We start from the raw sequence: 24,594 nt of genomic DNA on the forward strand, positions 1-24,594 counted from the left end.
AATGATGCTCAATATCGTCGTTTCCCAGCTGTACACTTTCGACTCCTGATGAGGAGTCCCAAAAAAAGCCTATGGTAGTTAATGTGCCGGTCTAGTATGTAAAGACTTCGTGACTTACTAATAGAGAGGTCCTTTCATGTATTTCTCGGTACTTGACAAGTGATGATGCCTTTAGTAGAGCCTACAAATGATCTTCAGGAACGGTCCCGGCTAGTAGATATCGGATAGAAAACGACAAACCTTTTTCACGATCATACCACCGAGATCAGCCGCCATAAAACCAAGGCCGAGCTCAGACAGGTCCTAGTAGGTATAGTTAAGCGATGATGTCTGACTAGCAAGTCTTAGAAAGGGGACATACAACTTTGATATCTGCTGCCGAGTCCAGAACAAGATCCAGTAATTCCTCGACTATACCATCCAAGTTTTCTATTGACCCCTTTTCGCCAAAAAGTCTCTCCGATTTGAAGGAAAAGGTTCTGACATGTGTCCAACGTTCTACCGTGCTATTGTTATGTATAACCGGGTACTCCATACTAAGTCCTGCGACAAATATCATTAAGCTTTTAGATAGGATAGGTGGTGGAGCGGATTCTTCTGAAGAATCACTCCCAGCCTGGGAACCTGGCTCATCTTCATTCTCGACTACGGGTTCTTCATCTTCATTCGATCCAGGCACAATATCGGTTTCTACGTTAGACCCGGCTTTATTATTCAAATCGTCCATGCTTATCCTCTTCTATGGAAAGGATATTAAACTGACGATAGACGATATAGCATAAGCGGGAACCCTGAAATAAGTTTGTAGTTGGGTACGTGGACCCAGGTATTTCTCCGACGCTCAGATGGGACCTCGCCTCTTCTTTTTATTCAAGAGTAAGGTTTCGTGAGAATAAGCCGTCTGAAACGTAGATATTATAAATTTGAATATCTTAGGAATAGAGGGTTGAGGTTATCCTGATTATATGAAAGCCCTCACTCGAGGAAGTAAAGCTGCTAAGGTCAAGACATTGATCAGCTCGAACACAAATGTGAAAATGAGGATCACCTCTACCTAACCGATTTTGCTGCGTACCTATGTACCCTACTCGTACATTTGTCGGGCATATCAAATCAGCCCTCAGCCATAAGATTTATGGAAGAATCGAAGGCTAACTTGGCCCCCAATTCTCGTTGTGGAAGCTGGGCAAGGGTAGGCCGAAGGTTAGCCTACGACTGGTTCGATATCACCCTGACGCCCCCCTTTAATCCCTGCCTGAATATACATACTAGTCCATAATCAGCGACACGCAGTCAGCAGAAGGTTATACTTACTATAAGAGGCACGAAGAAGAGATGTAGAAAGGTACACGATTCAGATAATCTCAGCCTTCTCATTTGCTTATTAGACCCGCATCTAGAGAATATCTCTTACGCAATAAGCGCAATTGAATTGCCTTCCTTGCCTATTATGAAAAACATGCCAATTCAAATCAAGGGACAAAAAAATTACATACTACGCGACTTATAAAGCGATGGATCTTCAATCCGGGCTCCCTGAGACAGAGCCTGAAAACTTCACAATGATAGATAATCCCACAGCTGTTGGTAATGGAATTTTTATTCCGTTTACTGAGGCCGATCTAGATGATCCAGATGACTCAGAGAGTGATGAAGACGACGAAGACGAGGACGAGGACGACGAGGACGTGGATGACGGCGAGCCAGATTTTGCTATTGGCAGGTCAGGCACAATCGACATCCGTACCGAGCGTACCAAGCTCCTAACAGAAGTTAGCAAAGAGGTCAGGTTCGACGATGCGGATGTGATCGAAAAGTACCAGGCCCGAGTACGTTTGTGCCTCAAGGACGACAAAAACGTAGAAGAACCAACTTTGCTACACTATATCGTATTAAGCCTCCTCATCTTCCATGAAACTCAAGACGCAATGAACTTCATAGTCAGGTTAGCTTTACAGGAAGCACCCGAGGACTTGGCATATCAGACGAAGGGACCGCTAGAGACTCCACTACATGTAGCGATAAAACGAAAGGAAGAAAATCTCGCAAAACTGATGTGTGAGATAGCACCGGACGTTGCGGCAAAGGCTATATCATTGCAGAATGAAAACGGCGAAACCTGTTTGCACCTTGCTATTAAGGAAAACCTGGACGTAGCCCCGTTCCTTATTAGCAAAGCGCACATCGCTGCATTCCGTCAGCAGCGTAGTCAGAAGATACGGCATGGCGCTGGAAATACACCCTTACACGACGCAGTACACTATTCTCGTTACATTGTGGAGGTCCCAACCTGTCCTCCAGAAAAGATCCCAAAATGTAGACGTTGTCGAGAAGCCGAGAAGAAGTTAGAGAGTAGCTGTACTCGACTGAGTAAAATTGTCGAGTCTTTAGTACAGAAAGACCCGGAAGCTCTTGCGACCCTAAATGCTCTAGGACAGTCCCCGTACGTATATCACTTAGCAACTCGCCAGGAGACACGAGCAAGCCTCGATCTAGCCAAGTCAAAGCCCACAGGCGGAACCCAAGACCAAACACTTAAGAATCCTAAAACCGAGGGCAGCGGAAGTGCAGCCAGCGGAAAGATCGAGAAACCGAATCCGTACATCAAGTCAGGGGCTACCATTGCACACGAGGAGAGAAAGCGGGCAAAGAACCCTAAGTCCGAAACTCCTAACATACCAAACAAAGGCCGTTCCGCCAAGCCAGGCCCCAAGATTACAAAAACCCATCAGCCCCTGCCAAGATCTGATAAACTAGCAGAGAAGACCAAGATCGAAGAATATCTTCGAGAGATGGCGTTTGCCCAAGGAAATTTTGAGAAAGCCTGTAGGTGTCTTTTCGGCAATAGGAGCGCTGACTCGAAAGTTCGAACTGTTTTTCGACCCCAGCATCGACTCTCCGACCGCACACCAGAAGATCATGAATTCCTTGAATTTAATAGTATGATCGCTTACGTTGAGCTTGACATACGACCACAACCTATTAACCAAAGTTCCAGTTCAGAAGCTGGGGGTGAACAAGAGGATTGGGAAGAAGATTCCAGGGCTCTATGCGCAATATTTAAATGGTTAAAGAAGAAAGGGGTAAAGCAAATAGTCAAGTTGGTTGTTAAAGATAATCTAAATAGGAACTGTAGTGATGAGACTATTGAGGCATGTCTCGATGGATTCGATATTCGCTACCTTGATTGGGATAAAGCTGACTTATGTGTCGATTCTATAAGGAAGAAAGCGCCTAATTTAGCACATATATGGCTTCATTCCAGCGGTAGCAACGCTGGTAAGTTCCCTTCCTGTGTTTCATTTAGTAGTAGTGTATTAGAACACGAGAACTCACATTTATATAGTGCTTTGGTCTTGGTCTGATAGCAGTGGTCTCCAAAGCTTACCAAAGGTAACGCCCCTATCCCTATAGTATAACAATAGCTGACAGCAAAGCATCAGCTGAGTCAAGTTTACCTAAATGCGAGGAAAGGACTGGAGAGTTATAAGCGTAACGAAGAGAATATATATAACTTTAAAGACCGTCTAAGACAGCCAGTCAATGGTCTAGACGCACCAAGGATAAAAGTTATAGAATCGATTGAGAGGCCGCCGAAAACTCGAATTACTCCTCGTCTCGATAGCAGCTTCGATGTTAGGTCACAAGAGTACGTTCTCTTTGCTCCGATTGTAAACCATGAATGAGTGCTAACAACGGGTTTTCATAGTCGGCATCATTGGATGAATAATATTAGAGATTTTGCGGCCGAGCTTCGGACGGAGCTTGGGGTTAATTATAATCAACGCAGGCCAAAGGTCGCCATAATCGACGACGGTGTTAATCCCGAAGGGGAATTCCTAGGCCAGAGGATTGCTCACGGGTGGCCTCCTGACGAACCAAAGTCAAACTTGGAGCCGTTCTATGCCTCTACACGAGGCCACGGGACGCAGATGGCCAAGCTTATATGTCACGCGTGTCCCTTCGCTCAGCTATACGTCGCTAAGCTCGATGGTTGGAAAGACCCGGACCTCCCCCACCCACAATTTACGGCAAAGGATGCAGCTGAAGCGGTAAAGTGGGCTATTCGGGAAAACGTTGATATCATCAGCATGTCGTGGAACATCGAGCGTAGCCGCTCCAACGAGGCCGACATCGACGCGCTCGCCTCACAGATCAAGATCGCAGCGAACCGCAATATCATCATGTACTGTGCGGCACAAGACAAGGGCCAGCTAGGCAACTCCGAAACTGAAGTCTACCCAGCAGGATCCGACACGACCAAACTCCGTATTGTCGGCGCCGCTGATCCGACCGGCCACCCTCTCAACATCGTCGATACGAACAAAGTGCACTACCTCTTCCCGGGAGAAGTTATCCTCGAGAACGACAACAAGGCCATCACCGGGAGCAGTGCGGCCACCGCTCTAGCCGCAGGGACCGCCGCCATGATTCTTTTTTGCTACGAGCTCGGCTATGGCAAGATGGAGACTATAGCTAAGCCGGGACGCATGGGGCAGCTGTTCAACAGTCTGAAGAAGTCGACGAAATACGTCGATGTCGAGTCTATCTTGAAGCCGGGACAGACGCCGGAGCTCGTTGTTAAGGAGTGCGCAGCACGCGTCAAGGAAATCAGGGACGAGGAGAATCTCCGCGCGACCCCGGATCATCGGACTTCCGGTGGGCTGGATCTGAGCGGGTCGACGGCTTCGTTTGCGCCTCCGATAAGGAGGACTACTGGACCTCTGGTTGTCCCCGGAGGGCGGTAGTTGATATAAGATACGGATTGAAGAGGTAAAAATATCCGGTACGCCTTTTATTTAAAACTAGAACCTCGGTTGTTTCTAGGATATCCTAGTCTCCAAACAGCCACGAAGACTAAGCGAACAGTGACCTCGATCCTATAAAGATGAGGTACCTTTTCTATATCTAGGACTCGGTTTATTAGCTTGCTATAAGCTGAGAGTTGATTCACGCCTGGGGAATATTATAAAGGGTCAAATTGCGTTAAATAAAACTCAAGTTTTAAATATTACGCCTTGGGAGAAGAGTAGACAAAGATAGGATAGTAGAAGGGGGAATAGTGTTCAACTAGAACGCGACTTTTTCCCTATAAGAAGAGACTAACAGCCTTAATCCCTGGAGCCGAGTCATCAATAATATATCAATAGAACATACAAGCAAACAGAGCAATACCGAAGCTACCAGATACCTTATATATACTCCGCTAATGCAATCTACAATGCCTACTAGCTAATTTTCAATTTTGGATATCTGTTTAGATGAATCGCTAATATTCCGTCTTCCTCTATGTACAACCACTCACTCCATCTCATAAACTCGATCCTGTGGATAACACTCGCAAACTCGAACAAAAAGCCCATGGTACTAAAGCACATATTCTACACACCACTATACAGCCCCTTCTACACAGCTTGTACTTGAACACCTAGGTAAAATCCGTACTAGATAGCCATAGGCGATATCTAATTTACCATACCGCCCTATCTCGGCCTTCGAACGCGAAGTTCAGCACAACTCCCACAAAAAGTGCCGCGCATAAAACGCTCGGCCCCAATCTGTCATAGTACTTGATAGCTCTGCGCTCACGAATTCCCTTACTTCGGTATAGGTAGATGCCAACAGAATAACAGAGCGACAAGACAGCCAGTAAGGTGAAGAGCCCAGATACAATAAATGAGAGCTTGGTCGGTTGTGTACCGAAGTTAAGCAATGTGACAGCAATGGTGCCAATATAAATCGAGAATTCGAGCTAGTATTTCGTCAGTAACATATATAAGAGTCAAAATAGGATTACCTACCCAGCTGAGATAGGTCCTTTCTGCCGCGAAGTAAACCTTAGGTTCGACTCTAACAGGCACGTAAATCCTCTTGCCCTTCGGGGCTCTGAACTTCTTCGTCTGGACATTCTGGTCACCGAAGAACATTTGTGTTCGGTTACTGCGAGGCACGGTCGAAGCTCGAGGACGTGGTGTTATGGCCATTACAACTGACCATGCCCCTTGACTAGCTGCTCCTGCGTACTTCTTAGCCAGAGTTGAGTAGTAGGTCCAACCGCCAACCCTTCTTGCCTCCTCAAGCGCATCCTCTTCATCTACTTCGTCATCCGAGTCATACAAGGGGTAATCTTGGTTCGCAACCGTGCCCTCTGCTGTCTGTCCCTCGATATCCCCTAACACGAGAGCTTGGGCACCTCGCGACAAGCCATTTCCGTGACTTGAAGGACCTGCAGATCCAGTATCGATAGTATCTTCGGCATCCGAATCAATGTCATCATCATCGTCGTCGTCTGAGGTCGTGCCGCTAGTATGGGAATGTGTCGGCCGGTGAATGCCAAAGTTGTGAGTTGGCGGTTTGCGAATATCTACGTCCATCTGAGGCATCCAATATGGAAGAAGATTGATTCGGTCAGGGAACAATGAAGCTGTGCCGTGAATGAACTTAGAGAACTTAGGCACAGCTTCCACAAGGTGGCTTGAAATGAGTTGACGAACCCACTCGGGGGGCTCTTGTCCATGTTGGGTTTGGAGTTTTACTTCTAAGACGGCGTAAGGAAAACGCACGACATCTCCAGCAGGTAGTTGTGAGAAGGGATAATCAATCCCGATGTCCATTCGCCTCCAATTATCACCACACCGCTTGATGCCATCGAGGTTGTCCTCTCGTATCATTGTAAGCTCAGTATCGAGTGAAATTCGGACACGAGCATCGGCGGGCAGCTGGAATGCAGTGCGATTATAAAACGATCTGCAAACCGGCTTATACCCATTCTTCAAGACTGAGTATTGAACTTCCTTTGCCAAAGTCTCATCCTCGGCAATAGCTTTTTCGGATTTCTTACCGTCCTTTCGAGCCTTTTCAAAGAGCGCTGCCGGAAGTAGGTCTCCTCTCAAGTATGCATTGACGTTCTTCTCCTTTACAGAAAAGCGAGCTTTTACGGACTTTTCTCCAGTCCAGTCTTCGCGATGGGTCTTGCGTTCCACGAAAATAGTATCCGTTTGCATACCACCATACCATCTAAGACGGATAGCTTCAGCACCCTCCGTCTTCTTCAGTCGGCCTTCATATAGATCCCATTTCTCTGGATTATCATAGTAGATGGAAGAAATAGCAGAATCCTGCGTCTCGAATTCCTTGCTAGCATTAAAGACAAGTACGGGCAGATGCTTCAGGATAATTAGCTTTAATTCAGTGACATTGTCTGGATGCACCCAGTATTTTGTCGTCTGGCGGACGAAGCTGCCCTGGGTACCACCAGCAGCGCTATCACCTGTTACGGGATTGCCACGCGTCCTGACGTTGTTATACATATTGGAGAGTTTCACGACTTCAGCGTCGAAATCCTCATTATAGAAGGGTTTGTTCTTGAGTGCGGTATCGAACGAGGGTCGGAGGTGCCAGTTGGTCATTTTCTATAATATTGGTTAGTTTCACTATGAAGCGGTATACTCAAATAGGTATACGAACATCATGTTTCTTGATTATCTTGTAGAACCCCGTATAATTCAATTGGACATATTTGGCGAGATCGTGGACGTCGGCAATTATATCGCCCAGGTCTTCCTCAAGCAGTATGAATTCCTCTTCGGAAGGTCCTTGCTCTGTTAAGCCTCGCTCGGTAACTTTGGCGACAACCTCCTTAACTTCCCGTTCGCTGACCGCTATACGACGTTGGATTTCCGACTGCTTGACCTTGGTCTTAGTATAGACCTTCTCAAGCTCCGCATACAGTCTACTAATAAACCTCTGCTCGTCCTCTTCCGTCCATCTGTTTTTCTGCTGACTCTTGACTTTGGCCTTGCCCTTCTTGCTTCCAGAACCCGAGGGACTTTCGTCCACCTCTGCAAGCGGCCCGGAGGCCGTCTTCAGCTCACCCTTCAGTTCATCGTAGTCGATATAATACCATTGGTATTCGCGAATAATGCTAGAGCGGAGCTGCTCGCCGAACTTCATGACGATCAGACCCGGACGAGCGCGCCACCTATCCTTAGTATTAGGGTATCGAGTCGAACGCCAGGTAGTCTTCCTTGTAACCAAATCTTCAATAATTAGCATGGAGAAACATGAACAGATGCCAAACACACTAGTAGGAACATACGAAACAAGAAATAGTCAGTATAGGAAAAAAGAGAAAAGGTATTCCCAAGCCCCCAATGCCAACAGGAGTATCAATATTATATCGCGTGACTATGCTCGCAAAAAGAAAAGAGGATAATTAATAATAGTTAGATTGCAGAAAAGATAGCAATTGAAAAGATCATGCGAGGATCTCGAAATTTAGTCCGTAGTTACCTAGGTATGATAGGTAGTATGCAGTATGCAATGAATAAATGCGCGTAGTGCAAAAAATATAGTACAATGCGATGTTGAAAAGCTGCACGATCGATCAGTTGTAGCAGCGAAGCCTGCAAACCGCCCTGGAACTCGTTTAGCCTCGCGTCATGATACAGGGACATTCCCCACTTGTCGCATATCCACAACGGTAGCAGAATTTGACCGTCCCTCCCGTCCAGCAGCCATTGCCCAATCAATTAGAGTTGGGCTAGCACGTGTCAGTCCGCTGAATTTCCAGACTCCCAGCCTGGATTTTAGCGGCTCCAATGGTATGCTTTAGCGCTTTTAATCGCTAAAGGAAGCTAGCTTAACTAAAAGGATAGAGAAAATACAGTCTAGATTTTATTCCTTCACACCGTACGTACCTACCTACCAGGTATGGAATTGATTCCGTTACCCCACCTGCGAAAAGGCAAGGTCTTAGGCTAGGTACCTCCTAGGTAAATCACTTTATAGCTTATCGGAACCCTGAATTTTCTTCGTTACCCCACCATACCTACCCCCCTATCTCAACGAACCACACGAGGGTATAGCTATATCGCAAGAACCTGTCCTTACCTAGATACCTAGATACCTTTTTTGTAGATATATAGGATCCAATAAAGGCCATGACAGAAAAGAATGACAGCATCGACGCTCGCATCCCGGCCTCGTGCCCGGCCTCTGTTTCTCAGATCCTATACCACGCCTGGCACCACGATATCGCGGGGATCAAGCCCCTATTAAACGTGCCAGGTCGCGCGAGCGTCCAGGAACCTAAGACGGGCGAAACCCCTCTACATGCTGCGATCCGTGCTTGCGCGCCTGTGAACCAAGGCGCACTAAGCGACGGCACTGACAACGTCGAGGAGCATGCTAAGACTGTCGTACACGAGCTGTTCATGAGCGGTGCCATCTGGAATGATGTTGATAACAACAATGAGACACCGGGGTGCATAGCCGCGCGCCTCGGGCTCAAGGAATTGTATACTCTATGCGTTGAGGCCGGTGTGCGAGCGGAGCTGTTGTTCGGTTTGCTGGATGGGTATGAAGAGCTTGAGTCTGACGACGGAGATGAGGAAGAGGGGGAAGAAGAAGAGGAAAAGGGAGAACATGGTCCCCAAGATGAAGAAGAGAAAGACTTCGAAAATTCAAATGGCGGTGGCGTGGAAGAAGATATAGAAGTTATAGTAGACTCGGACCGTGCCTTCGTCCCACCGAAAGGCACCGTCGGGCCTAACGTCAACAGCGCAGATTACCTACGTTCGAACCTGACATATAGCGACGGGAAGCTAGTCGACTCGGCCCAGAACGGTGTGATGAGTGTGTACCTTGGCTACTAATAGTTCAACTTTTCTTCTAGAATAAGCTAACCCCTATTCTCAAACAGTGGCCTGGGAAACATCTATTATGCGCGCCTCAGTCGACGCGCTCCTACCCGGCCTCCCTGCCGGCCGGAAGATCCTCAATATCGGTTTCGGCATGGGTATCGTCGACCGTATGTTCGCTGAGACGCGCCCAGCAAAACACCACATCATCGAGGCACACCCATCCGTCCTCGAACACGTCAACAGTTCGGACTCTAAATTTGGCAAGGAATGGGAAACAAGCGGTCCGGCCGAAGGAGCATTCAAAGTCCACGGCGGTAAATGGCAAGAAGTGGTTCCCAAGCTACTAGAACAGGGCGAAACGTACGACGCCATCTATTTCGACACGTTTGGTGAGGACTACGGCCAGCTACGCATGTTCTTCACTGAGTACGTGCCCGGGTTGTTAGAAGAGCAAGGCAGGTTTGGATTCTTCAATGGCCTAGGCGCCGATCGGAAGATATGCTATGACGTCTACACGCAAGTAGTTGAAATGCATCTCAGCGACGCAGGCATGGATGTAGAATGGCAGGAATTGGATGTGGACATGAAAGATTTGGGTAAGGAAGGAGAAGGGGAATGGCAAGGCGTTAAAAGACGTTATTGGACTCTAGACAGTAAGTCAATCCGCGATCTGGTCTTGCAACGTTTTTTAAAGCAAGCTAACCTGTGTGGTAGAGTATCGACTACCGACCTGCACCCTAATGGGCTGAACTCCGTGCCACATTTTCTAGTCCCGTAGCCAGACACCAATTAATTTTTTTTTGCGTTGTTTGGACCATCTTCTCTATGTCTATCCTTTTAAGGGACATACCCTTATCTTTTTTTTCCTTATGCAGTTCTACTACGCTACCTCCTCGCAAGATCTCGTTGCTCATTTAAAATTTTCGGGGTGAAGAATACCAGCAAGGTTACCCTTCTGCACTCTCTTCAGCGTGAGAGCGGCAATAACAGCAGCGCCGACACCACTTCCATCTTCGGCGGCGAGGATCTCGACCGGGTCTTCCTCTTTAAAGTTCTTCTTAGCCGGCCAGTCGAGAATCTCTCGGAGAGCTTGTGCGCCTCGTGCCTTGAAATGCGGGTATTTGTTGAATACAGAGCCGTCAGCGCCCACGTGGCAAGGCTGAAGGTTCTTCTTGGTGCAAATAGCAGCAACTCCACAAGCCGACAGACGAGCCGCACGTGTGCCGATCAATTCAGCAGTTCGACGGATTAGCTCAAGTTCGGGACGAGTGCAGGTTAAGTGGAGCTTCTCATGGAACAAGTCTGCAGTCTCTTGTAAGTTCTCGAAAGGATCACTACGTAGGGTCAGCACGATATGATCAGAGTGTTTATAGCCCGTCTATAACTTACTCTTCGATAGCTGAGAGGAAGGACGAATCAAGAGTGTAGGCTTTTCGGAGGTATTTGATATCCTGTCCCTCAAAAATATGAACATCCTTGTTATCATGCAAGTCAACTAAGACCAAGCGAAAGATTTCGCCAAGATAAAGACCGGCGATGCACTTTTCGAAGGCTTGTTGGCCTGGTCGAGGGGATTCCTTGTCAACGATGATATCATAAGGAGTGCGAGGGAGGACCTTGTGTTCGTTATCAAAGGCGCCCCATTCGCAATTGATAGCCATCGGCAAGTTCGGGTCCAGGTTCATATGGGCCAACTTTGGGATGGAGCCGCAATTCTCCATATATGCCGCATTGCAGCCAGTTCCAAAAATGCATCCAATAGCCATCTTCGGGTCGGTGTAAGCGGAAGCAATCAGGGTTCCTGTTGTGTCGTTAATCAAAGCCGAGACTTTGATAGGGACACCCTAGGATTTTGTTAACAACTACGTCCAAGTATTACCTTTATCCAATCCGACTTACCTGTTGGTCCAGTGCAGCTTCTAACATCGGTACAACATTCTGGCCTTCGACGCCATTGATATCAAACCCCTTGGTCCATCGCTGTAGGATGCCCTCATCGATGTAGTTCTGAGTGGCGGGATATGAGAAGGTAAAACCAAGCGGGATCTTCCCCTGTGACTCCGGAACCTCACCGTGATGAGTTTCGATAAACTGTTTCAAACAGTCGGCAATGTACTCCCATAGCTCGTCGGAGTCGCCGGTCTTTAGCTCTTCGGGCATACGGTATTTTGACTGAATGATATCAAACTCCGACTTGTTATCCGTTAAGGTAATCTCACAGACACGGAGGTTGGTACCACCCATGTCTAGAGCCAAGTAAGTTCCTGTCTCGGATCCATCTGGGAAATCCATAACCCAAGTTGGGTTCATTGGCTACGTTGCTCTAAGGTTAGTTTATTTGTTTTTACAGAACATCATTTCTGTATATAGAGCTTACAATACTGCCACCCTCTACACTCAAACCTATCGTGCTGTTAGTATATATATTGTAATATACCTAAGATAAGCATGTTTACCCTTTGCAAGCTCAGATACGAAGTGCTTCGTGATCTCCTTAAGCTTAGGCGTTTCAACAGTGAACTGCTCTTCTAATTTCTTGATTTCGGAGAGAAGATCTTTAGGCACGTCGGCCATAGACCCTATTATCACATGTCAGTGAATATGCAGATATTGATTTAGAGGTAAAAAGAACCATTGATGTCATCATTCGAATTGAATTGGTGTTGGTGGTGGTGATATGTATGAAGACGCGTTACACGACCAAGAGCGTGTCCAGATTCCATGGTAGTGTTTAGGTAATTATTTATGATATAAAAAGAGGGAGAATGTGAAGAAAGCTTCACTATGTGTGAATATCTCGCAGGATTTGATGGTAGGTAAAAGCCAGGACAGGGACGGCCGAGACTTGAATTCTAACCATGCCCATATTCGGCTGGTGAACTTTCGAGTAGGTTTCATAGCATTGAATAGCTCCTAATAATTCTCCTACGGAAGGAGAAAGCATGCTATGGTGTACCATTATGCGTAGCAACTGTGTAATTGAATGACCGATTCTTAAAGGAGGAAGGTCCAACGAGTGTAAAGAGTGGGTAGCAAAAAAGGGGTTTAGATGAACACTAGAACTGAGTTTATAAGGGCTGGGATGGTAGCTCTAACTCTAGCATATCCTCTCAAGTAGAAATAAAAAAAATTACTTATATTAAATCTCACATAGAGAAATTTGTACGTACCCTTTCGGGATGGTGGCTTGCGAGGACCGAGACCGACCATCTTGATAGTATATTTGTATTAATATTCAAGAGATATTGCTCTGTATTACGAAAGTATATGGGAGATGAGTCCTTGATTTCTGAAGCCTTATATTTATGTTAGTGTAAGTAATAAGTAGGGAAACGATACGATCCCCAAAAAAAAAAAATTTAGAGAAAGAAACATGGAGGGGTGAGTATTAGACAAACAGCCCTAGCAGCTCCATATATTAATACCTAAATAGAGAGTGCTATCTTAGAGCTAGACAAATAGGAAGGCTAAGAAAAGATTGAACGTAACAATTAAACTTACTCAGCTCAACCAGATTTTAACATAATAATAATAATAATATATGAGTATGCGGGTAGGGCGAGGCAACGAAAAGAAAGAGATAACGTAGTAGGTTGTGTTGTATTGGAGCTTAAGGTCTTTTCTATGATGAGGGGAATTAAAGTTGACGAAAGTGCCCCTCCATCCTCGACCCATAATATCATGTTCGATTGGGTCGATTGGTTCTACGACAATTCTAGTCATTCTCATTGGCTTCTAAGCTGATCTAGTTGGGTGGATCTAGGTCGTACTTAAAAAAGTCGGGCATACCTTTAGGTACCATGATATAAGTACTCTGATGTAGTTGAAGCCAAGTTCCAACAGGTTTATTACAACGACAATGGTCAATAAGGTCGTAATTCGTTATCGCCGGAAACCCCGTGGTATTCGCCCATTAAACCACCCCGTCACTTTGTTTCCTATGTATAGTTATATCTACCCTTAGTTAATCTATCTAATACCAAAATATCTCAAATTTTGTTTCGGACCATGTTAGATCAGCGGTGTGCTTAGTATCTAACGCGCTCAAATATTTATTGTCTGTACAACAATAGCTAAAACATTGGCATCTTGGTTTCCGGACTTGTCAATATGGTATGGAGTTCCGTAAGTCTTTGAGCGAGCTGAGGTGCAAATGCTAAGACCTGCATGTCCGTCACCCCGCATTCAACATCGAAGTTTTGTCATGCTGGGGTTATGCTATCGTGGGGTGATTTATCTGCCAGGGATATGGTACTTTAGGTACATTACATAGGGCTGGTAGAGGGATTTGAGCGATTTGTTGAGCACGAGGTAGGACAAAATCCGTGATGATCACATGTGATATAGAATCGTAAGATGACGCTGTTTGGGTCATTTTTAGTACAGTTTACCATAAAGTTCTGATACTTGCAAGCTTAATTGCTTGAAATTTTAAAGATCTAGCCCATCCAGGAACTTCTATGTTTTAAATTTTCGATTTTACCAAATCGAGGTATTGTAACAGCCGGTCCCATCAAAAATACGGGGTTAACCGTACCCTGCCTTGCAGGTCTAACTAAGGATGATCTAATGCTGCTTTATCAGCTTATCAATACCAAGGTACATCTCGTGTCAAATGTACAGGTCTGGCTGCCACCTCCATGCAGGTGTCCACTCCGGCATTATCGCATACGGAATAACGTGCTTCCTCAATCCCGGTTCGGATATGCATTGGCAACGTAAGCTGTAACTGGGAACTTTTTTGAAAGGTGTACCTCTACCTCTTGGCTGCTCTGGAGAAGCCACATGTAGCTATCCCAAGTCAACATCTACAATCGCCGTTGATCATCTACATTGGCGCTGCTCATTTTTCATGAGTAGCCCATCCGGTCTTTCTTCGCCATGAAATTCACTGCAGTTGCAGTTACCTGCTTCTCCTTCTTTTCGCAGGTCCTAGGCGAATCCAATATTGCTGGACCCTCATCGTCTAAGGTCACTCTTCCAGCTACCTTCAAACCGCCACAAGTGTTCAAGAATGCCAATTTGGTACATGTCATCTCCCTAGAAAAGAACTACGCAAAGGAGTCTATAAATGTCTTAATCGAGAACTCGTCGCCGGAGTCTCAAGATGAATACTTCCTACCGTTCACTAGTGACCAGATGGAGAGGATTGGAGGTATCGAGGTGAAGGATCGAAAGGATACAAGCGTAACAGGCTTTGCCGTAGAAGCTATTGAATTTGATCCATTAAGGTAAAGGAAGCTCTATTACCTTACATTTCGATACCCTCGTCACTAATATAGCACCAGCGATACCCAATACTATCGCATTCGATTACCTGCACCCTTGCCGGCCAAGGGTCAACAGACCTTGGGCATCTCTTTCTACTACCTCAATGCGTATGCGCCGTTGCCAGCTTCGATTGAGCAATCTGAAAAGCAATATCTTGTCTACCAGTTCTCGGCGTATTGCCCATCGGTCTACCCAACATTAAAGCAGAAGACGGAAGTCAAGCTCCCATCTTCCGATATTCCTGACTACACCAAGATTGCCGGCAGCGGCGAGACTAAGGAATTCCCACAGAAACAGGGTTCGAAGCTTATCTACGGCCCCTTCCCCGAAGTCCCGGCCGACGCAGTGTCACCGGTCAAGGTGCGGTATGAATTCACCAAGCCCGTCACGCACGTGTCGCATTTAGAGCGGGACGTTGAAGTCAGTCACTGGGGTGGAAACATTGCGTTCGAAGAGCGATACACACTCTACAACCATGGTGCAAACCTTTCGGCTCAGTTCAATAGGGTGAAATGGGCGCAGGCTCAATATTTCAATCCTCAAAGCTACGCCTTGAAGGAGTTGAAATTCCCTCTTCGAGCTGGGAGCAAGGATGCTTACTTCACGGATGCTATTGGCAACGTATCGACGTCGCGTTTCCGTTCCAACAGGCGCGAAGCTGTACTCGAACTTAAGCCTCGATACCCTGTCTTTGGCGGCTGGAAGTATCCATTTACAATCGGCTGGAACTCCGATGCTAAACAGTTCCTGAGGAAGTCGGCCGATAGCTATTTGCTAAATGTGCCTTTTATTGAGGGACCTAAGCAATCTGAGGGCGCTGCATTCGAGCAGATCCAGGTTCGCGTGCTCTTACCAGAGGGTGCCGAGTGAGTACTTCTTCAGTTACTAGTTTTGAATGTCTATTAACGGTGTCATAGGAACGTTCGATTCCACACAACAATTCCCGAATCCTCTATCACAGATTATTCTGTCGATTTACAAAAGACATATCTAGATACCGTTGGCCGGACAGTGCTAACAATTAAAGCGAGAAACTTGGTGGACGACTTGCGAGACCGCGATCTTATCGTCTCATACGATTATTCGCTAGTGGCTAGCCTTCGCAAACCGCTTGTTGTATTTGCTAGCATGTTAACGGTATTTGTAGGGATGTGGGCAGTCTCAAAAGTGGATGTGAGGTTTTCTACGAAATAATGAGGGCGTTTGGTTCTTTTCAAAACGAATTCGGTACATATGCGCATGTACATTACAGGTTTTTCAAGGTTTAACGGAGGCCTGGAAAACTCTAGAGCAGCCCGCGGCTTAGATCTGGTGTGAATGAATACAGAAAGTGAATTAAATTCTTCGTGTTATGACCGTCACTCCTCATAGCGAGAATGAGTAAATATCTAGAGTTCAAGATATCTAGCCGCTTCATTGACGTCGGTAGATATCTAATACTTGGTTTTTCTCTTTTCCAAATAACACCAAAGTATGATGCTGCTACAACTATAATAAGTTGGTATTATTATGTCGTCAATTGGGTTTCGTCGTTGTCCAAGGGTCCTGGATCAGGGTGTTAATACGACGAAGCTAAACTAGTCCACCGGCACTTGGCTGCAATTAGACCTGCAAGCTGACGTCGGCGCAGCATCATAGGTCGTACCTCCATAAGTCGACTTCGGAACGGAATGCGAGAATGCAGACCCGATACACAGTGTTATACAATATCATGTTATATTCATGTCTGTATACCCAATTTCAAAGGGAAAAAAAGTATAGCTACTAAATAGGTAAGGGTTTACTAAGCATTCATGTATAAGGATGGATGTTCTAGGCGATGAAGATGAGTTGTTGTTACAAGTGGATGAATGCTATAGTGGATATTTCAAAAGAAGACAAGATAAGTATGGGGGAATATCTGGAAGCAAGTAGGTAATCCGTTCCTTGAAATGAATGGTTCTGTATGAAATAATGTCCCCATCTGCAAGGAATGTAGTGGTCTATTCTCGTGTTATAGGTTGCCACGGTTGAACTGCCTTGCTTGTACTGGTAGGTTGTAGGTCTGAGTTATACATAGAACCAGAGAGATGGAGTCCTTGGCAGTTCCTTGGTCTCCAAAGACCAGTTGTCTAGATCTTTAATGCGCTGCATGTGTGGCGTGAAAAATCGAGGTTTGGGCGGTTCTCGTACCATAAGTTTTTGCTTTGCCTACGTTGTGGAAATGTGTAGGTATAGGTATAGGTATCGTCGATATTACATAGCTGCAGGGATTACGACATGGAAAACAGAGATGCGTACCGACGATCTCTGAGGATCTTGAGAACATCCTAGCACCAATGACAACGCCAATGACCTAGGTCCGTATTCTTCGGTGTGTATAGGTAAAAGAAGGGTTACACTGAAATTTCCCTCCTCGTGACCTTTTCGGGTCAGCAAGGCTGAGCTCTAGTCCTATTAGACAGGTAGATAAATACTTGAACAATCTCATTCCCTCTCTTTTAATTTCGAGCATCAGTTCTCATCCATCCATCTATTCATCTATTTATCAATTCACCTCATCAACATCTGTGGTTAGAAAAAAAAAAACCCTGAGAAAAAAAGAGACTACACTTTTCGCTCAACTTTCAAATCTTATCGAACCTAAGAGAACTTATTATCTCGAACCTTCTACCAAGTACAAAACTTAGGTATAAATCAAGGATCTTAGAGATTCGGTTGAACTCGCCATACAACAACCTTTTCAAATCTATATTTCCTATGAGCTCTTCAACAACCAGAATCACGATGTGTTTCGGCGGCGGCGAGCCCTCGCGCAAGTACTACTATCACGAGGAGTACATCCCCACGAGAAAGGCCCACCACCATCATCACCATTCGTCTACACCACGAGCTAGCTACCATTCGCATCACACACACCACAGTCCCCGCGTGAGCACAGTTAGTTACCGGCACAGCACTCCCGTACTGTATGAGAGGACTAGCCAGACGAGATACCGCTGATGGATAATGATTTATCCATATTATTTTGATAAATTATAATATCTGCGATCTCTTTGAATGTGGCCGACATGACAAACGCCGCATCATTAATAATAAGAACACCTATACCGATAGGAAGATTGGGCTGGTTGGGAATAAACATTTTATATATGATTTTTTAATACTTGGTTTACCTATAATATATCTTTTCAGACATAATGGAATTTTTACGAAGAATGAATTTGGATGAGGACTAGGATTGGAGGTACATAGACTGCTGGAAGAGAGGAAGCACTTAGGTTAGGTAGCTTTGAGCTTTGGAGCTTAGGCCAAGATGGGATTGGGGTCAAAGAAATGACATCATGATAGCTCTTTAGCTTCCTTTCGTCATCATATACTACATAATATTTGGAAAGCTCAATACTTTAACCTAAGTACTTATTATTCTCTATAGGTGCATCCATGCTCACTTGTGCAAATGTGATGTGTTGCTTAGGTATGATCGAAGAGGGGGTAGATGTGAGACATGAATCTTGCTGCTTTCAACAAATATTAAGAATTTGATTAATATCTTCATGCCTACGAATTAGATGCGATAGTTCAAACGAATATATATATATATATAATACACTATATATGACTGTCATCTAGCTCTTTATTCGCCTACTACACTAACTAATAAACCCCTGCTCGAGTATATCTGATCTGCAAAATATATCGCACTCCACTGGAGATATTCTAGGTACTCGGAGATAGTGAATATTGGGTCTGAGAATCCTAGCTAAGATTACGAGCTATTCTTGTAAGTCTACTGATTTATGTGGCTCCCGCCTTCTACCGTTGCATCGCGAACCTACGAGGATCTAAATAGGAAATTACCTACTTGGGAAATATGAAGAACGTTTAAGAATTGGAAGCAGCGACTAATATGTCCATAGCTGTGGTAATCATTAAGAGGAACGCGATCAATACGCTTAGTTCCATCTTCAACACATCATGTAGGTCACGATGGATTTCCAATTCTTTAGCAGCAACTCGAAGGGCGTCTACGAGCTCGAGAGAATATCCCAGCTCAGTCGCAAAGGCAGCAGTCGCTCTTTGGGTTCGACAAATCTGTAAAATCTCTACAACCCTATTCACCCCCTAGGTAGCTAGTAAAACCCAGTATTTGCTAATGCTTGGATTTTTTATTCCTAGGAATCGCTCGCTCTCTATCCGCTCCAATAAGGGAGGCTCGGTAGGCTCGCCAACGCCGGCTCGCCGCAAGGGATTCTCCTTTGCATCGTTGCGCGGGTCGATCCAGCCAGAGCTGTCGCGGCGCTTGTACCAGCTGATCAAGTCGACCAACAACCTGGTGTCGGCGCATGAAACCGCGGGCCGGGAGCGCGAGACGATCGCAAAACAGTTGTCTGAGTGGGGCGAGCAGACGGGAGACGACGCCGTGTCAGATATCAGCGACAAAGTTGGTGTCGTGTTATCCGAACTTGGTGCTCAGGAGGAGACATATGCACACGGCCTCGATGAGGCTCGTGGCATCCTCAAATTCATCCGTAACACGGAGAAGAGCGTCCAACCCAGCCGCGATTCTAAGGCCAAGATTGCCGACGAGATCCAGAGGCTCAAACTTAAAGAGCCCCAGAGCTCTCGCCTCGTAATCCTCGAACAAGAGCTGGTTAGAGCCGAGGCCGAGAATCTGGTCGCTGAGGCTCAGCTGACGAATATTGTACGTCTCATCACAGAATTTTAATTATACTAACTTTTCGAACATGCACTGACATCATATGCGCTACCCGGGAGTAGACTCGTAACAAGCTGAAGGAAGCCTATGACGCTGAATTCGCCGCCGTGATCGAGCGCGCAGAGAAACAAATTATCCTTGCAAAACACGGTCGACGCCTCCTTGATCTGCTGGATGATTCGCCCGTCACGCCTGGCGACGCGAGACACACGTACCAGAACGGAGGCGCCGCCCGGCAGGTCCTGAACGATGCCGAGGACGATCTCAAGAGCTGGGAGAGAAACACCGAAAGCTATGACACGGTTGCGGGAGGATACGATATGACTACCGCTGGCCTTACTGTTAACGACGGTAGTACTACTACTAGTATGGGCGGGAAGGCAGGGGGTCAGGCGCCTATCATAACTGATACTGGCCGCATGTCTGTTGATGGTGGTGAACATCACCAACTAACGAGAGAGGCGGGGGAGGCGAGCGAGGCGCCGTATGTAAGCCCAACACCGACTTCGATCGATGATGAGAATAATGAAAGGGGACTCTAAGTAGTGGTAAGACTAATATGTTAGTTGCTTGAGCCAACATGATAAATTGTCACAATTGGAGGTTTTCTGGAAAAGGGGAAGCTCTGTTTAGTTTTAGTATATGTATATCCTCTCTGCTTGAATGTGGGTGGGATTATGGGAAGGTTTATTCATTAGTGATATAAATGTATTGGGCTCGCAGCAGGTTTAGGTATTAGGAAATGGGAAATGGGGAATGGTAGGGCTTGGGATAATGAAAGGCTTCAAATTCCAAGTTATAGCTGTTGGCTTAATAAATTGCTTAACTACATAAGTACTTTCCTTAACTAGGTAAAGAAAAGTCTCACATATCAGAATGCGCATACGAAGAACGTTAATGCATTTAGGAGGTATAATATTGGGGTATTATTCCCTTGTCCGGGGTTCAATTATATCAAAGCTTCTCTAAAAAATGACGATTTATCGTCCTACCAAGTTACTCGGGCTACTAGATAAAATGGGTTCTATTGTCCTGTCTGGACGCCAGCTCCAAAGGTCCCTCTTTAGCTTATGTAGAAGCTGTAGTCGCCAACTTCTCCCGCAATTATCTCGGTCATACGCCAGTACCGGCTCGCAACAACCAGATATCTACGATGTTGTATGCGTGGGCGGTGGCCCCGCTGGTCTAAGTCTACTCACGGCGCTGAGTGAGTGCGCCCGTCCAGTCTGTTTAAGCCAATGCTACCCCCCAAGCTAACGCTCGACGCAAAGGATCGAACCCAACGACCGCCGGCCTGCGAATAGCCCTCGTCGAAGCGCAAGACCTCGAAAAAATCCGCTCATGGAAGCTACCCCCCGACCGTTTCTCGAATCGTTGCAGCTCGCTGACCCCGGCGTCCGCGCAGTTCCTTGAGAATGCAGGCGCCTGGGCACACGTACGCCGCGATCGTGTCCAGTCGTACCACGAGATGCAGGTTTGGGACGGGGTGACGGACGCGCGTATCGAGTTTGAGTGGACACCGCCCGCCGTCGGGAAGACTATCGCATACATGACCGAGAATTTAAACCTGACGTCTGGCTTACTGCGCCGGATAGATGAACTAGGCGGCGTGACGGTGTTCAACGGAGCCAAGGTTGCGGGTATCGCGTTCGGTGAGGAGACGGAAGATTTAGACCTTCGCGAGTGGCCTATTGTGCATCTAGCGAGTGGAGAGCGATTGGCTGCGCGGTTGCTAGTGGGTGCTGATGGAGCGAATAGCCCTGTGCGTGCATTCGCAGGGATCGAGAGCAAAGGGTGGGATTATGAGAGGCATGGAGTTGTGGCGACGTTAAAACTTGAAGGAGAGGGATGGGGTGGAGACGCCATGAAAACTGCATACCAGAGGTTCCTACCTACAGGCCCTGTCGCTATGTTACCGCTACCCGGAAATCTATCAACACTTGTGTGGTCGACAACGCCGTCGAATGCTGCGCTGTTAAAGAGCCTATCCCCGAAGGACTTTGTTGCTTTGGTCAACGCGGCTTTCCGCCTGCGTCCCGTAGATCTCGAATACATGCATACACTAAGCTCCGGTCAAGAGGAAGAGCTATCTTGGAGACTACAACACACGCAGTTTGACCGCCGGGCAATACCACAAACAGTTGTGGGTGTACAGGAAGGCACTATCGCATCGTTCCCATTGAAGATGCGACACGCGGACACATACATCGGGGAGCGTGTCGCGCTGGTAGGAGATGCAGCCCATTCAATACACCCGCTTGCTGGACAGGGCCTCAACCAAGGCCAAGGTGATGTAGAAAGCCTAGCACGAACGATCGAGTTCTCAGTGTCACACGGCCAGGATCTAGGAACGCGAATGTCTCTCGAGTCTTACAACTCGGAGCGTTATGGACCCAACCACGTTCTCCTGGGGGTCTGCGATAAACTGCATAAGATCTATTCGGCAGGTAGCGGACCCCTAGTACCTTTAAGGTCGTTGGGGCTTAACGCGATTAATGCTATGGGACCTGTCAAGAGCTTCTTTATGGAGCAAGCCGCGGGCAACGGCATCAAGCTGTTCTAGACTCGTAAACTGGCCATTATGAGCCCTTGTACAATAGTAAATAGGTGACTACCTAAGCAGATAGGCTAGAGTAGAGCAACTCAGTGATCCTGCATATTATGTACAATATATTGCTCATGTTAAAGGCAGTCAAAGAGTAGTAGAACGCTATTGAGATCGTTGTCAGGATAAATATGCCAGCCTTAAGACCATAGCCCAGATCAATAACGACCTCAATGCCATAATCGTGATACCTAGGTAGTTGTAACTATTCAGAAACATCATCTTCTTCATAGCGACGCGTCAAGGCACCAACTACAATGAAAACAATAAAAGCAAAAATTCCGCCCACTACGATCCACGAGGGATAATAGAAGAGGGTCAGCTCCGCGCTGTGCAATGCAGGCTTCTCCTCTTAAGAACCCACATTCTTGAGCGAAGGTTCTTCAGACAAGGTAAGTATGAAGAAGAAAAGAAAAGAAGAAGGAAGAGAGAGCTCAAGACGAATAATTAAATATTTATTTTAAAGTGGAGCTATTACAGGAGCTAGAGGGGTCAGCTGATCAATACATAGTAGGGTGTGTTTAGTAGAGTATTACTAACAGTTGATAACCAATCGATAAGATAATCGCTTCCTTTCTTTGGTCGCAACTTATTATATTTTTTTTTTTTTTGACATACGCTTCCCGCCATCCATTGAATTCACCCCACTCAGAATTCAAAGTCACAACCAAACAAAATGGCACCTTCGTCAGGACGGCGGCAACCGCCAAGCACGGAAGAATTAGATGAGCGTAATGTATGCCTCTAAACATTTACAGGTTCTATATAAATTTCGATCTAACTTGTAAGCTAGATCGTAGGTATCAACAAAGAAACAGTCACCAATACAGTCTCCAATGATTACCCGGAAAACTACGCGAACGAAGAGAACGCATGGGACAAGGAGGCTTTCCGCAAGAGCTTCAAAATCCAATGGCACCAAAATGAGCAATTTGAGGCGCAATTCTCGCTTATCGGAGTTGACGCTTCCATAGCAAACGCCTTCCGCCGAATTCTCATCGCTGAGATTCCCACCCTCGCCATCGACATAGTCTACATCCACAACAATACCTCCGTAATCCAAGACGAAGTTCTCGCCCACAGATTGGGTCTCATCCCCTTCACTGGCGGGAAGAAGGGTCTGCGGGAGTGGATGCGGTTCTGGCGACGGCCCGCCGAGGGCGAGGGTGCCTACGATACGACTTTCGACAACAACACAGTATGTCTGAAGCTCAAGGCGCAGTGCACGCACAACAAGAACGCGCCGCCCAACTCCAAGGACCCGAAGGAGCTATACCACAATGCGCACCTGTACGCCAAGGACATCACGTTCGAGATGCTCGGCGCCCAACCTAAGTTCTTCTCGGGTGAAGACGCTGTTCGCCCTTTCAACCCGGACATCTTAATCGTCAAGATGCGCCCCGGCCAGGAGGTCGATATCGAAATGCATATGCATAAGGGCTACGGCTGGGATCATGCCAAATGGTCCCCCGTTGCCACCGCCAGTTACCGACTCATGCCGTCTATCAAGATCACGCAGCCGATCTTGGGCGACGACGCCAAAAAGTTCGCGGGATGTTTTATGGACGGCGTGATCGGATTAGAGCCCGTGACGCGGCAGGAAGCCCGTAAAAAAGGTAGCGGGTATGAGGGCCACGAAGGCGAGCTTAAGGCCGTGGTGAAGGACCCGATGCGCGACACGGTGAGCCGCGAGGCGCTACGACATCCCGAGTTTGAGGGCAAGGTCAAGCTAGGCAGGAGACGGGACCACTTTATCTTCTCGATCGAGAGCACGGGCCAGTGGGATAGCGACGAGTTATTCCTCGAGTCCGTCAAAACCCTAAAGAAAAAGTGCCAGGTGCTCCGGCCGCAGGTCACGAATATGGTCTACACGTACTAGATGGCTCTAAAAGATACCTTCTCTACCATATCTATAGATGAGGCTAGATCGTGATAGGTCGTACCTACATAATGAAGTATACAGTTGGAGGGGTGGTAGTGGCGGTAGGGGTGTGGCTTCGCCTGCTCTTGCAGACGAGGATGCGTGCATGCATGTATGGAGTTCCTTTTTTCGTTCTATTCGTGACACCCAATCGCGGCGTTTATTGGAAAATGGAACTGATTTTGCCAGGACAAAAATAGGGGCAAGAAATAAAAGACTAGAAAGAATTACAATCACGTATTTTTGAGCTACATACGAAGAGGACCTAGTGGCATTGCTTCAAATGTTGAGTTCTTCTTTATTCCTAGTTTAATTTAACTAGCCGTTACTTCTCGCTTATGAGAATCGTTGGGAGTGTTTAGGAATATAGTTGATGAACGGTACAAACTCATTTGCTACCTCTAATAGCAAAGTAGCATGTTTGATGCTAGACTTTTCTGCTTGCGCTCGAATA

General features: G+C 46.6%; 8 protein-coding genes across 8 annotated transcripts; 6 read left to right on the forward strand and 2 right to left on the reverse strand.

Moving 5' to 3' along the window:
* Positions 1-1,514: 1,514 nt before the first annotated feature.
* On the forward strand, positions 1,515-4,748 carry GL218_09462 (uncharacterized protein; the record flags this gene model as incomplete). The annotated part of the gene is made up of 3 exons (XM_033586298.1): positions 1,515-2,826; positions 3,541-3,649; positions 3,710-4,748. 3 exons carry the CDS (start codon positions 1,515-1,517, stop codon positions 4,746-4,748), a joined length of 2,460 nt encoding a protein of 819 aa, XP_033437697.1.
* Positions 4,749-5,470: 722 nt separating this feature from the next.
* Positions 5,471-7,953, reverse strand: GL218_09463 (Vacuolar transporter chaperone 4; the record flags this gene model as incomplete). The annotated part of the gene is made up of 3 exons (XM_033586299.1): positions 5,471-5,752; positions 5,802-7,412; positions 7,468-7,953. 3 exons carry the CDS (start codon positions 7,951-7,953, stop codon positions 5,471-5,473), a joined length of 2,379 nt encoding a protein of 792 aa, XP_033437696.1.
* Positions 7,954-8,942: 989 nt separating this feature from the next.
* On the forward strand, positions 8,943-10,393 carry GL218_09464 (Protein arginine N-methyltransferase 2; the record flags this gene model as incomplete). Its single annotated transcript, XM_033586300.1, has 3 exons — positions 8,943-9,636; positions 9,704-10,297; positions 10,359-10,393. The coding sequence occupies 3 exons, from the start codon at positions 8,943-8,945 to the stop codon at positions 10,391-10,393; spliced, it is 1,323 nt and encodes a 440-aa protein (XP_033437691.1).
* Positions 10,394-10,554: 161 nt separating this feature from the next.
* On the reverse strand, positions 10,555-12,854 carry GL218_09465 (Hexokinase; the record flags this gene model as incomplete). Its single annotated transcript, XM_033586301.1, has 6 exons — positions 10,555-10,978; positions 11,034-11,488; positions 11,544-11,957; positions 12,022-12,047; positions 12,101-12,223; positions 12,815-12,854. The coding sequence occupies 6 exons, from the start codon at positions 12,852-12,854 to the stop codon at positions 10,555-10,557; spliced, it is 1,482 nt and encodes a 493-aa protein (XP_033437690.1).
* Positions 12,855-14,525: 1,671 nt separating this feature from the next.
* Positions 14,526-16,109, forward strand: GL218_09466 (Dolichyl-diphosphooligosaccharide-protein glycosyltransferase subunit 1; the record flags this gene model as incomplete). The annotated part of the gene is made up of 3 exons (XM_033586302.1): positions 14,526-14,875; positions 14,933-15,781; positions 15,833-16,109. The coding sequence occupies 3 exons, from the start codon at positions 14,526-14,528 to the stop codon at positions 16,107-16,109; spliced, it is 1,476 nt and encodes a 491-aa protein (XP_033437693.1).
* A 2,775-nt stretch (positions 16,110-18,884) lies between these two features.
* GL218_09467 (Sphingolipid long chain base-responsive protein LSP1) lies at positions 18,885-20,156 on the forward strand (the record flags this gene model as incomplete). Its single annotated transcript, XM_033586303.1, has 3 exons — positions 18,885-18,991; positions 19,074-19,599; positions 19,677-20,156. The coding sequence occupies 3 exons, from the start codon at positions 18,885-18,887 to the stop codon at positions 20,154-20,156; spliced, it is 1,113 nt and encodes a 370-aa protein (XP_033437692.1).
* Positions 20,157-20,586: 430 nt separating this feature from the next.
* GL218_09468 (putative ubiquinone biosynthesis monooxygenase coq6) lies at positions 20,587-22,177 on the forward strand (the record flags this gene model as incomplete). Its single annotated transcript, XM_033586304.1, has 2 exons — positions 20,587-20,821; positions 20,886-22,177. 2 exons carry the CDS (start codon positions 20,587-20,589, stop codon positions 22,175-22,177), a joined length of 1,527 nt encoding a protein of 508 aa, XP_033437689.1.
* Positions 22,178-22,895: 718 nt separating this feature from the next.
* On the forward strand, positions 22,896-24,098 carry GL218_09469 (DNA-directed RNA polymerases I and III subunit RPAC1; the record flags this gene model as incomplete). The annotated part of the gene is made up of 2 exons (XM_033586305.1): positions 22,896-22,955; positions 23,013-24,098. 2 exons carry the CDS (start codon positions 22,896-22,898, stop codon positions 24,096-24,098), a joined length of 1,146 nt encoding a protein of 381 aa, XP_033437688.1.
* Between the last annotated feature and the right edge of the window lie 496 nt (positions 24,099-24,594).

The sequence above is a fragment of the Daldinia childiae genome, assembly GCF_008694065.1.
Source record: "Daldinia childiae strain JS-1345 chromosome Unknown Scaffold22, whole genome shotgun sequence".
In the NCBI taxonomy this organism is placed as follows: Eukaryota; Fungi; Ascomycota; class Sordariomycetes; order Xylariales; family Hypoxylaceae; genus Daldinia; species Daldinia childiae.